We start from the raw sequence: 12,958 nt of genomic DNA on the forward strand, positions 1-12,958 counted from the left end.
TACACTGCTGCTGCAAAGTTGTTTTATACAAAGTATTTTAGTCTTGAAAGCCTGCTCCTAAGATATGCAAAAAATGTCTGTTAAGAAATGTGCTCTCATGAAACTGTAAATAAAACAACCACACACCAGTACGCTTGCCTCTCTGGTTATTCATAATTCTGTGTGTATCAAATGAACATGTTTTTGTATACATGAACATCGCCTCAACACGCTTGCAATTTAATTTATCCATTTGATGGACAATTGCCACTAAGTAAGCTGATGACAGCAAATCGGATGACAGCTGGCTGGCCTGATTAGGGATTCATGGAAAGCAAAGGAATAAGCTTACTCAGGTTTTGTGGTATTTAATCACAAAATATTTAAATGCCTCTGTTAATATCAATGAATCCAATAAAATATCGTGAAAAGTTTTCATCTGCTGACATTCAATTAAATCAACACACAATTCCAAAGGGGAAACTGGGTTGCATGTCCATATGGGCCGAACCGATAGGTGGCACTGCCGCGTTTTTAATGTGCACTTGTGGGGCATACTGGATCTTAGATTGGAATCGGTATCTATGGTTAATACTGTTTTCGTGTTTTCCTCTGTTGCTGGGCCGAGCTTGTCATGTAGCTAGCTAGTATTATCATAGGCAGCAAATGCACTCTTATTTTGGCAAGACTATATTTTTTAACAAATCGTCAAGTTTGCTACGTTAGTTGGATAAAAGACTGGGGAAAACAGCAGAAGCGTGAGATGAAATGACAACGTCAACACTACAGGTAGCGTTATCTTCCAGGCTAGAATTATAGCCAACCCTAGATCTACTATTCTTTCGCTATGCTCCTAACCAGTAGTACAATAGTAAACATTGCAAACCGCTAGCTAGCACTACCAGGTTGAAACCGTTATCTTCTTAGTTAATGCACCCATTAGACAGACGTATAGATACAATTCGGCGTCATTGGTTATTTTGTCGAAATGGACAATTCTTTGTTATCTTTTTGGTGTCGATCGTGCTGGCATGTTAATTAACCTTAACGCTAGGTTCCAGTCTGGTTGGGGATCTCAGCTTGACTGTAGAAATAGCTTGTAAGTTGTTCTGTTCTGTCATCGCTTATTTGTAGGCCCTAGTAGGCTATAATGTTTTGATTAAGTTCCATGACAGGACTAAAGAAATGCGTTTGCATCCATTGGTGTTAAGTCCATTTACGTTAGCCCGCTAGCAGTGTAATTATAATGGTTAACGTTACTGGTTAATTATTTATGAAAATGAGTTGACAGTTGACAGATGGGTGATAACGTTACGGAAATTATTTGTTGTCTAGCGGCGTAGGCACAGCGTTAACTTCAGTCGGCTGACTAGATATTAAGATCTAGTCAACGTATTACTTTGATATACTAGCCTACTGTGTGAAGTGCCTTAGCAACTGTATAGTGTCTTTGTTTACCGATTCCCACCTGCTCTACACAGAAAGCGATTGATCTGGTCACCAAAGCCACGGAGGAAGACAAGGCAAAGAACTATGAAGAGGCCTTGCGCCTGTACCAGCATGCAGTGGAGTACTTTCTGCATGCTATCAAATGTAAGTTTTACTATCGTCAATTTCTAGAGGAATGGGCGTGTAACTCTGTACCACATAGCATAACCCGTGTATGTAACAGTTTGGGTAATATTGCCCTAAATGCAGTGTTTGTCTGAAGTCTAAATTGATTTTACTATTAAACTAAAACGTGATCTTGATGTTAAACGGGTAAACCACTCGTCAATGCAGATGAGGCTCACAGTGACAAAGCGAAAGAGAGCATCCGAGCCAAATGTATGCAGTACCTGGACCGAGCTGAGAAGTTAAAGGACTACTTGAAGAATAAAGAAAAGCAGGGGAAGAAACCTGTGAAGGAGGCACAGAGCAATGACAAGTATGGGGCTTCTGATATCATTTACTGTATTTATTTCCCTCTTTTGCCTTTTCTCCCCCACCCTCATTGTGTCTCTTTCAAACACCTTGGCCCCCACTGTCGGTTAATGCCCCCCACCCCCTTTCGCACTCACGCACACACACACACACACACACACACACACACACACACACACACACACACAATGGTGTTTAAAGTCCATAATCATAATTTGGTGTGATAGCTATGCACTGCCATTGCACATGTCATGAGGGCATTTAGTAAATATTGTGTGTTTGTGTGTGGCTCAAAAGGAGCGACAGTGACAGTGAGGGTGAGAATCCCGAGAAGAAGAAACTCCAGGAGCATCTGATGGGTGAGTATGCTTTGTGAGTCACTTTGTCCTCTCTCTCTCCTACACTACAGGTGTGCAGGAATAATGAAACATCCTGAAAAACAAAGAGTCATTTGCAGCAAAATTTGAATACCTCTATTTGGTTAATATGTGCAGAATCATGGAACGTCACAAGAAACCATGGGAGGCCTTTTGCCCACCTCAAATAATGAATAACAAACTCCACTACTGGAAGTGGATGTTTTTAAATAACAAACTCCCCTACTGGAAGTGGATGTGTTCGGTGCATAGAACAACTCCTGTCTGACCATTTCCTCTCCTCTACTACTGTATGCGGATGTTGTTGCCGCAGATAGAACAAGCCCACCTATTTTAAAAATAATATAAATCAAAATATAATGAATTCAAACAGGTATGAGCAAGCTCATTCAAGCTCTTTGACAGCATCTTTGCCCAGGATTAGCAGTCACCATTTTGTTTTGCGGTCACACAGGTGCTATTGTGATGGAGAAGCCCAACGTGAGGTGGAGTGACGTGGCGGGATTGGAGGGAGCCAAGGAGGCCCTCAAGGAAGCGGTCATCCTCCCCATCAAATTCCCCCATCTTTTCACTGGTCAGCAATGCATTATTACAAGCAGTTTTGGTCCAGTCCCTATAAAAAATCAATGTACTGAAATGTAGGGCCAATATATTAATTTTGGTATCCCTTCATTGATGTGGATATTACCGTATTTTCCGGACTATAAGTCGCACCAGTCAAAAAATGTGTCATGAAGAGGAAAAAAACATATATATAAATATATATATGTTGCACCTGAGTCGCAGGACCAGCCAAACTATGAAAAAAAGTGCGACTTATAATCCGGAAAATACGGTACACAGTTAACTTGTGGAGAGTGTGGAGTCAGCAGTGGACACAAGTCATCTGGATGGTCTTGAGAGGGGTGTCTAAAGCGCCACTGTTTTTGCAGGCAAGCGGACACCATGGAGAGGGATCCTGCTGTTCGGGCCCCCAGGGACGGGCAAGTCTTACCTGGCCAAGGCGGTGGCCACCGAGGCTAACAACTCCACTTTCTTCTCCGTCTCCTCCTCCGACCTGATGTCCAAGTGGCTGGGAGAGAGTGAGAAGTGAGTGGACCTTTTGAATGTTGTTCACTACTAGTCTTCACATGGATCTACTGTTCAGTTAAAAATGGTAAAGTTGGCTTTATTTGTGTGTGTGTGTGTGTGTGTGTGTGTGTGTGTGTGTGTGTGTGTGTGTGTGTGTGTGTGTGTGTGTTTTGGAATGCATATGTCTAGTTACTACCAGTAAAGTGTGTTTTGTTCTGTTCCGTTAGCAATTCTGTTACCATCCCCTTTCTTTTCCTTCCTCAGGCTTGTTAAAAACCTCTTTGACCTGGCTCGCCAGCACAAGCCCTCCATCATCTTCATAGATGAGGTGGACTCACTGTGCGGCTCACGGAATGAGAACGAGAGTGAGGCAGCGCGGCGCATCAAGACCGAATTCCTGGTCCAGATGCAAGGTCAGTGTAACCTGGCTAACGCCAAACCTCATCTCATTGAGATGGGGTCTGAGAACTACATGTACATTTTCTCGTATTTGAAACGTGATTTACGAATGCCCAGAGCCATTTATTGGGCGCTACGAATGTCTATCAAATGCGTCTGTAGTCTGTACGTAGCACACCGCTTTGGTGTGTCGTCATCGTCTTGCTGTCCCCCCTCCGTTCTGTGATTGGTTCCTTCGTTGAGGTGAAAACGAAGTCCATGGAATCCAGGCTGCCTAGCAGTGTGAATAAAATCGCACGCGTATGGCAGCATGGGAAAACCCAGGCTAAGGTGAGTGTGGAGGAGTGTCATCTTCCTCCTACTCCGTTTCTAGTCCCTGATCAAGTCCTAAATCGGAATTTCCAGTTTTCAGAAAGAGAAAGAAGCAGAAGAGTACAGTAAAGACAGTTTAAGGCTATGTTCAGACTAGGCATTTTTTCCACAGCTGCCGGCATCCTTTCTACATTATAATCCTATGGAGTATACCGTGTTGTCAAAAAAGTCCTCGGCTTCTTTCAAAACGCGATCGTGGCTGTCTTTTTCTGCATCTCGGAGCTGTTTTTAAATTTGAAAAATGTTCAACCTCCTAGTGGTAAAACGTCCTACGTCAAGCTGTTTTTTGGCAGCTGATCAATCACAAGCGGATAATAAGAAAAAGACGCTTTAGGCTGCTTTTTGTAACAAAAAACAGAAAAGTGGTCTGCACAAATTCTCTTGTCAGAAAAAGACGCCTAGTCTGAACGTAGCCTAAGTAGTGAATGATGCAGTGTTGTTCTTTGTTGTCCTGCTTATAGGGGTGGGAAATAACAATGATGGGGTCCTTGTCCTGGGGGCCACGAACATCCCTTGGGTCTTGGATGCAGCCATTCGCAGAAGGTCAGTAGACCTATGGGAGAGTCACATAAACATAATGGAACATGGCATAATGCTGTATTGTGACACAGTGCATTTAGCTGTCTAAAGGCTGTGATTTTCAGGATCCTTTTGCCATTTATAGTATTCTCTTGCCTTGTAACATGTCTTGTTTGTTTTATAAATCTATATTGTGAGCAAGATGCAGGGAGACTTTTTAAAGCAGTTGTGGTGTGGTTTCTGATCTCCCTTCATGCGGTCAGGTTTGAGAAGCGTATCTACATCCCGCTGCCCGAGGAGCAGGCGCGTTCGGCCATGTTCCGCCTGCACCTGGGCAACACGCCGCACAGCCTGAGCGACGCCGACCAGCGGCAGCTGGCACGCAAGACCGACGGCTACTCGGGCGCCGACATCAGCGTCATTGTGCGCGACGCACTCATGCAGCCTGTGCGCAAGGTCCAGTCGGCCACGCACTTCAAGAAGGTAACTGACAGCAGACGGTCAAGAGAAGAACAGGGTCAGAACCATACGTATTTCATCATGTTGTTGTAATTGAGAACCCCTCCACCTAGGAGAAAGCCAGATGTCACAAATTGCATTATATATTGCTATAGTTACATATTGCTATAGTGTATGATGAGGTATATGATGATTAGATGGTCATTATGTTGAGTTGCTTTTGTATGTTTTCAGGTATGTTGTGTATGTGTCCAAAGTCAAACCTGGATGCATGGTGAAGTGGTAAAGTGGTGCACAACTAATAGAAGAACCTTAGCTGTATAAGCTGTATCGCTAGGAGAATGAAGCCATACGCTGCTTCTATTAAGTTTGCCCTTTGCTATGAGGTAACTTGCCCAGGTTTGTCACTAAATCACATACTTGAAATAAGTCCCTGGTTATTTGACCTGAGAGTGTGCTAAGCAGATGGTGTAGGAAATGGTTTCAAATGTTTTCTGAATATGCAATGGAATAATATAGCAGGCTGCCCAATGACATGTCTGTATGCCAGAACATAGCATTTGACATGTAAATGCACTACAAGTCTTAATTTCTGTGTGTATGAGCTTAGTGCTTTGAGACAGTGCCACCCTATGGCTTAAAGGGAATCTTACAGGTTGGTGTTGTCAATCAGCAGACAAAATCATAGCATTGAGTTTTATATTTTCATATGCATTGCTGAAAGACCTCTATGATTTTTTGATTATTATTGTATGTTTATACAGGACAGATTTTAGACACAACCTTAGATTTTAGACACAACTGCTGAGCACAGCAGTGTCGGTGAGCGTAAAGTAAATTCTCACCCATCCCTGGTCTCACCTGGCAACGCCGCTGTGCTTGTGCAGGTACGAGGCCCGTCCCGCGCAAACAGCTCGATGATGGTGGACGACCTGCTGACTCCCTGCTCCCCTGGCGACCCTGCTGCCATAGAAATGACCTGGATGGATGTGCCTAGCGACAAGCTTCTAGAACCCATTGTGTGCATGGTAAGCTTAGTGTCGGCACACATCTTGGCATTCTGCCAAACCCAATGAATGGACTATCTAAATACCCAGATTGTTGTGATCACTGGTTGTTGTAATGTGACTAAGCGCACACCTGTTCTGTTTCCTCAGTCTGACATGCTGCGGTCTCTGGCCACCACTCGTCCCACAGTGAACACTGAAGACCTGCTGAAGGTGAAGAAATTCACAGATGACTTTGGACAGGAGGGCTGAGAGGCCGTGAGAGAGTTGTGGTGGCGTATCTATCCCAGCTTCAGACACCAACATTGTTATCCGGCATCTCTAGTACCCCCCCAACCTCGATCCTCTCTCATTCATACAATCCCATCCCATTCAAGTTCCCAACAGTAGCACCTGCAAACTCGACTGACCGCCACTGGACTATCTACTCTAGACTAACCCACCATGGTGACAATGAAGGAGTGTTTTACCTTTTCTCTAATGTGTACCTTTTTTTCTCTTTGATCGCTCAAAGCATAACAAAAAGCAAAAGAAAAGGCTGAAGGACACTTATCTCTGTGCACCACACCAGTGCTGTTTGATGTTTCCAAAAAAAAAGAATAATTTCAAAGGACGAACCAATGGCACGTTGAACAAGAAGCTAATCATTTTTATGTTGAAGGATTGCTGTGTGTGTACCTGTGCATTTACTGTAAGAAGGTCCCTGTCTGTAAATGTTTATTTTTTATTGTTGTGTGTGAGATGTGTGAATGCGTCACAAGACTGCTATTGTTTGATTCGGAGTGCGACCTCTATCACTCTGATTCCGTTACGATTATCGATGCTCACCCTGCGAAGGAAGAATTGTTGTTCTCTGTTATAGACAGTATTACATTATTTATATTTATTTATTTGTTTGTTTGCCATGTAGGACACTAAAAACCCAAAATGTTTACTGGGCAACTAAAAGAAACAGCATAATCTTTTTGTTTAGTCTTCTCCACTAACCTAACGGAGATAGTATTGGAAATTCTGGGGCAGTACCTCACACCCCCCACAGCCCCAGAAGTCTTAATAGTATGGAGGGGTATTGACTAAGTGATGTTCTTGTTTACCTGATGAAAGGACTGAACACGCAAAAGGCCTCAGTCACACTGCAGAGGATGCACTCGTTTCTTCTATCTATCTCTGTCTAGGTAGTTAATGGTGCAGATAGTGATGTCAGACTTGGTGTCCACAGAGGCAGCGGTCGCCTGTCATGACTACAGACTTTGCCTGATCTGATTAAACTGCGATTCTAAAACAGTCTGATCGCCTGTGTTGTTTCGAGGATGCCAACTCGACTAAAGACACATTTACACACAACACGTCTCTCTGAACACGTATCCTGAGAGAGACAAATTGGGTTTCAATAAGGCTCTTTAATTCATGAAAAATGGCCCCTCCACATCCCAAAGAGGATAAAATGTATGAGGCCATCAAGACCTAATCCAATACACAAAAATGATATCCTCATACACATAAATCTGTGCACAGTCATTTTACATTGTAAACATGTAACAAGAAGTTACAATAAAGCAGGCTAGCGAATGCATGCATCCAGATATACTGGACATCAGGATCCAGGGAAAGCAAACTGGAGAAAAATTCTGCCAATGTCTGTGGACTAAGCTAATGATCTACTGTCCAGACATACTCCTGAAGAGCCTCCCAGGCCAGAAAGGCACAGTCAATGGTCCCTTACTATCCAGTGGCCCTTTTGACATTTCCAAAGTTATTTCAAAACGTGCAAGACCAGGCGGATGCCCACTGCTCACAAATCAGAAGGGCTAGATATACAAACTTGATTTTTCCTTGCCATGAAATGGTGTAATGTAAGTGGACATGTACTGATGGCTTCTGCACACATATTCACACTGCAGCTATGTGCAAATTAGCAGTAGTAGGGCTTAAAAAGTATTCACAACTAGCAAATAGTTCTGTACTTGTACACTGAGACACACTTCTGTATTGTTATCATACATACAGTATCTTCAACTGTAGATTTGTAAATTGTCCTTGTTTTTGTCATGTCATTCTTCGCACAATATTTATTTTACAGCAAAAAGGGATGAATGATGTCATACTTTGCTGCGTTTTGACTGGCCCTCGGTGGCTGGGCCGTGCCTTTTGTTGCGATGATGCGGAAAGGTTGGCATGAGTTCTGGTTCGCATGCTGTAAGGGAGACAAGGGCTGATTATGACAAGATAACTACCATCAACTCATTCAACTTTGCACCATAGTCCAGCACAGTACTTACGCAAAGGTTTTTCTTTAAAGTAGGAGCTCTCTAAGCTGTCTCTAGCAGAGGCCCTAAAAAAAAGACAAAGCCAGAGGTTGAACATGCAGGTACTACACAACAGATCCCATTAAAGCTGTTTATGAATGACAAAATATTTTTTAGACTTTTTAAAATGTCTTCACATCAGTTTTCATAGCTGCTTCCTCAATACAACTATACTTAAAAATACAGTGTGATGCAGTTGGTATCTCATCTCTACAGGCAATGAAATTACAGCCCTTCCTTCTATGCTGATTGGCTGGAATTGTTTAGTGCTTGGCCCGTGTCACTGTGTATGGGACAGGGTCGTAGGGCTGTGCTGAATAGGTGTCTACCTGCGCTGAGGGTTGTACATGAAAAGCAGGTTGAGCAGACGCAAGCCAGCCTCCGAGAGCCAGGTGAATTTGTTCTTCAGGTTGTTGTATGGCTGCTTCCTCAGACTGTACTGACCCACAAGCGGCAGCCGAGAAAAACCCTGTGATGCAAGCAACAAATGTACCTCAGGGAAGAGACATAGTGTCATAACATAATGGCACAAGAGCAGAAAACAAATGCACAGAGGCGGCCCTAGCTTCTATGATGCACATATTTATTTATTTATCTATTATTTTGTTTATTGCAATCACTCGTGCCGCCTATATGAGGATCTGCCAGTGCAGCAAACCAAGTCAGGGCTTCAGTCTGGATACTTGTTAGAAAACCATTCTGAAGGTAGTTGTGCTCCATCGACTGAGACATATACAGTACATAGACAAAACCATTGCTTGCTTGGGCTTGAGGAACCCAATATGACTTTGACAACATGATTTTCTTCATGGTTCTAAGATCCAGCAAGAGAAACAGAGACAATCGGACAGTACCGGCCATATGTTCTCGTTGGGCGTCCCCAGGAGCTGCACGATCAAGTCCACCTGCTGAATCTCTGAGCCACCCGGCAACAGGGGCTTATGGGCCAGAAGCTCTGCCAGGATGCAGCCCACTGCCCTGTGGGCTTGAAGGGGGTTATTACAGAGCACCACAACTCACAAGGATTGTATGACCACCTGCAGAGCTCCTGAGAATTACAACCACTATAGGAGCCCTCCTGGGCGGGGAGGGCTAGTTCGAAAGAACAGTGTCAGCATGTGGAGGATTGACTGTTCCCTGTGAGGGGAGGAAATCCAATAGCTCAAGACGGGACCTCCAGTAAATCAGCGCATGATTGGGCAGTTAGCCAACGTGGACAGTTACCCTAACCCTAGCAACATGGCAGACGTACGTACCACATGTCCAGGGCTGTGGTCTGAGTCTTGGACCCAAGTAGAAGCTCTGGAGCTCTGTACCTGCAGGACAAGAGAAAGAAAGAGTGATAGTGTCAGAAAGAGTGAGAGAGAATATTACAGACAGGATTGAGAGAGCTTTAGGGGACAGAGAACACCATGACATCTGGTGGCCTTACCACAGCGTCACCACACGAGGAGTCATAGGCTGGAGGGGAACACCATAGACCCGTGCCAAACCAAAGTCGGCTTAAAGGAGAGGAAAACAACTGTAGTAAGACAATCAGGCTTTTCTAAGAACAGCCTCAGCCTATTGTAAAACAAGTCTGCACGACAGCCACAGTAAATTTGTAGTATATAAGTAAGTGTTTGAATTATAATGCCCATGAACCACATCTGTGTATGCAGCCACTCACCTATCTTAACACAGCCTTTGTCAGTCATGAGTAGATTGGAGACTTTAAGATCCCTGCCAGTCACAAATAAACAGAAGCAACCCATCTAAATAAAATAAATAGAGCTACTGCTTTGGACGGTTCAGAGCAACTTCATCTGAAACAGTTCCCTGGCAGCCAGCGCACAGGTCAAGCACATCTTAGGAGTGCCATGGACTGAAGGAAAATGGACTAGCCAGGGCTTAGGGATTTAGGAGACAGCCAGAGGTCTTACCTGTGGAGAATGAAGTTATGGTGAAGATAAGCCAGTCCCTTAAGCAACTGCAGAACAATGCACTTCACCTACGAAAAAGGACCGCACCGTTGAGCACTCAGATGCTTAATCAACATTGACATGTGGATGTACATGTAATGTATACATCTGTGTGTGTACCTGTGCCTCTGAGAAAGGAGATTGCATGTTTTCCAGCAGGCTTGCCAGGTCCTGCTCACAGTAGCCCATGACCAGAAAGAGGCTGAGAGGAAACCCACACAGACATCAGTCAAAACTACTTGTGCTGATTCAGAATCAGACCACAGTGCAGATGTGTGTACCTTACCTTTCTAAATGGTTGCCCACCACGACCTCCTTAAGTTCCACTATATTAGGATGCCTCAGCTCGAGGAGCAGGGTAATCTCCCTTAAACTGCTGATTGGTATACCTGAATCACAGACACCCAAAATTAAAAGCAGCATCTAACTCATGGGAGGAAGCATCACATTTCAGCAGTAAACAAGGTGAAGACAAAATAATCTAGTTTAAATGTGTTTATTGACATGACACACTCACCATCTTTCTCCTTGTCCATCCGCACTTTCTTAAGAGCCACAATCTCATCTGTCTTTGTGTCACGAGCTCTATCTAGAGAGTATAACATAGCAATATAAAAATCCCTCTTTTTCTGACCACTGTCACATAAGAAATTCCATGACAATGAATTACTTACACACAATGCCATATGTTCCTTCACCTATCCGATTAAGTTTCTCAAACTCCTTGACACTTCTGCAGTTCCCCAGCTGTTAAGATATGGTTGGCATTTTAGGCTGCATCAAAGAATTTTCATTCAAACTCATACGAACAGTAGGATCTTTACAAGTTTCCAGGTACAGTATAGTAAAGCCCGTTAAGTAATTGACGTTAGAGGTGTTCTAAACTAGCCCACTGACGTTACATTGAGATTAACTTAACCGATCTGTGGTTAAGGTTAAATGCTAATCGATGAAGGAGGACTTTAGCCTGAACTGCAGAAAGGGAGAAGTGCTTTAACGTTACACAAAATATACTTTGCAGGAAGACCTCCTGTTAAACGCTCCGAACACTTTAGCCTGAACTGCAGAAAGGGAGAAGTGCTTTAGACAAAACATGCTTTGCAGGAAGACATCCTGTTAAACGCTCCAAATACTAACCCTGTCTTTTTGTGGAACTGTAAATGTCTTGCCATTTTTGAGAGATTTCAATTTGATCGGATCCTGGTCCGCCTCCGTCGTCGTCGTCTCCATCGGAAAACTGCGATGTTCTTCGCACACTGTTAATGAATATTTTTAGAGCAAGGCTTAGCCAACCATAAACTTTCGCGGAGTTAACAATAATTCAATTCACAGATGCACACGCACACGCACACGCACACACACACACACACAATAATGATAATAATAATGATAATAATAATAATAATAATAAGTAAAAAAATAATAACAATTATTAATATTGTTACATCAAAATGGAGAATGAGTGTGAGAATGTTTATAGCCTAAATATTGGAGGCCATACCTGGGTGAAAATTTCATATTTATGATGTAAACATACAGGTCATTAAGGACGGGTGGTAATAGGCCCACGTCCAACACATATAGGTGATCTTCTAGGTATGGCCTCCCTTGCTTCACGTCCAGCCTCTTCAATAGTTTTGGCAGGGGGCTCAGCCAGTAGGTCCTCTCTTGAAGGGGCTGTAATTATGATGCTTGGGGGTGGTGGAGGGCCACAGCTCAACGAAGAGTCACAGCTCTGTAATGATGTAGTTGAATTGGGTTCAGCTACAACAGTGAAAAGTGGGAAGACATGACTCATTCTTAAGCATCAGTTATGAGAATTTGTATGACAAGTTTATTTAGGTCAGCTGAACAATATTATGCCTAAACATGGTCTAGGATACTGAGTTTCCATTATTACAACCATGCCATTTACATTATATTAGCACAAACAAATGAACAGATACTATTATTTTATGTAGGTATACAGCCTAGCCTACAGTATGTAGAGCGACAATTCAGTCATTGACTATGAAAAGTCTACATTGTTCTTAGAAAGCTGTGCCGTATCTCTAAAGTGGATTACTGGCATTTTCCTAAGCAAGCCATGACCATTACAATGTTCATCACAATTCTTTTACATAATATTGCTCACGTTCACTTTCAACCCCAATAAAGTTGCTAGGTATTAGAATAAATTAATTATGAGCAATTTCAGTATTTGATACACATTTATCCAAAGCACATCAACAACCATCAGCAACTAACAACAACCAACAACAACCAACAAAACAACCTATTGGCCACAACTTACCAGCATTGTTGATGTTCTTGCTTGCGCCAGACCCCATTCCCCATGAAAAGGAAAGGATTCAGTGTGGCAGGCATCTACATCAAACTGCTGTTACTGTGATACTGTAGACTAAAATCTCTCTCTCCCCCTCCCTCTCTCTCTCTCCACTCACTCACTCAATCCAACAATCTGTCTCAATCCCTGTCGAACAATTGGTTCACACACAATTAGGTCAATGCCTGTGCACTGAATAGAATGAGATGGGGCTTATTTTCTAACTCTTTTGTATGAAGATTTCCATTAGATGCCAATT

General features: G+C 43.1%; 2 protein-coding genes across 4 annotated transcripts; one reads left to right on the forward strand and one right to left on the reverse strand.

Annotated features, from left to right (window-relative positions):
• Positions 1-569: 569 nt before the first annotated feature.
• On the forward strand, positions 570-7,391 carry vps4a (vacuolar protein sorting 4 homolog A). The gene is made up of 11 exons (XM_048256307.1): positions 570-768; positions 1,461-1,572; positions 1,762-1,906; positions 2,200-2,261; positions 2,734-2,853; positions 3,212-3,368; positions 3,615-3,763; positions 4,583-4,664; positions 4,904-5,123; positions 5,987-6,127; positions 6,257-7,391. The coding sequence occupies exons 1-11, from the start codon at positions 748-750 to the stop codon at positions 6,356-6,358; spliced, it is 1,311 nt and encodes a 436-aa protein (XP_048112264.1). The 5' UTR covers positions 570-747; the 3' UTR covers positions 6,359-7,391.
• Positions 7,392-7,486: 95 nt separating this feature from the next.
• cdk10 (cyclin-dependent kinase 10) lies at positions 7,487-12,872 on the reverse strand. 3 transcript variants are annotated; one of them, XM_048256308.1, is made up of 15 exons: positions 12,667-12,872; positions 11,911-12,108; positions 11,511-11,629; positions 11,048-11,120; positions 10,891-10,962; positions 10,660-10,762; positions 10,494-10,575; positions 10,335-10,402; positions 10,082-10,134; positions 9,845-9,914; positions 9,669-9,728; positions 9,267-9,390; positions 8,742-8,881; positions 8,386-8,438; positions 7,487-8,300 (listed from the first exon to the last, which is right to left on the reverse strand). In XM_048256308.1, the coding sequence occupies exons 2-15, from the start codon at positions 11,951-11,953 to the stop codon at positions 8,206-8,208; spliced, it is 1,155 nt and encodes a 384-aa protein (XP_048112265.1). In that variant the 5' UTR covers positions 11,954-12,108; positions 12,667-12,872; the 3' UTR covers positions 7,487-8,205. The 3 variants fall into 3 exon arrangements, with proteins under 3 accessions (XP_048112265.1, XP_048112266.1, XP_048112267.1); XM_048256309.1 differs by having other exon boundaries at positions 11,875-12,137; positions 12,667-12,871; XM_048256310.1 differs by lacking the exons at positions 11,911-12,108; positions 12,667-12,872 and having other exon boundaries at positions 10,891-10,958; positions 11,511-11,551.
• Between the last annotated feature and the right edge of the window lie 86 nt (positions 12,873-12,958).

Source organism: Alosa alosa, chromosome 11, assembly GCF_017589495.1.
Source record: "Alosa alosa isolate M-15738 ecotype Scorff River chromosome 11, AALO_Geno_1.1, whole genome shotgun sequence".
NCBI classification, from domain to species: Eukaryota; Metazoa; Chordata; class Actinopteri; order Clupeiformes; family Clupeidae; genus Alosa; species Alosa alosa.

Excerpts from the sequence above, each read along its gene's own strand:
- vps4a (XM_048256307.1), top strand. The coding sequence starts at position 748 with ATGACAACGTCAACACTACAG. Across the intron at positions 3,369-3,614 it reads TGGCTGGGAGAGAGTGAGAA|GCTTGTTAAAAACCTCTTTG; the intron begins GTGAGTGGACCT and ends TTCCTTCCTCAG. Across the intron at positions 5,124-5,986 it reads CGGCCACGCACTTCAAGAAG|GTACGAGGCCCGTCCCGCGC; the intron begins GTAACTGACAGC and ends GTGCTTGTGCAG.
- cdk10 (XM_048256308.1), bottom strand. The coding sequence starts at position 11,953 with ATGTGTTGGACGTGGGCCTATTACCACCCGTCCTTAATGACCT. Across the intron at positions 10,135-10,334 it reads CATAACTTCATTCTCCACAG|GGATCTTAAAGTCTCCAATC; the intron begins GTAAGACCTCTG and ends TGTGACTGGCAG. Across the intron at positions 9,391-9,668 it reads ACCACAGCCCTGGACATGTG|GGCAGTGGGCTGCATCCTGG; the intron begins GTACGTACGTCT and ends TCAAGCCCACAG.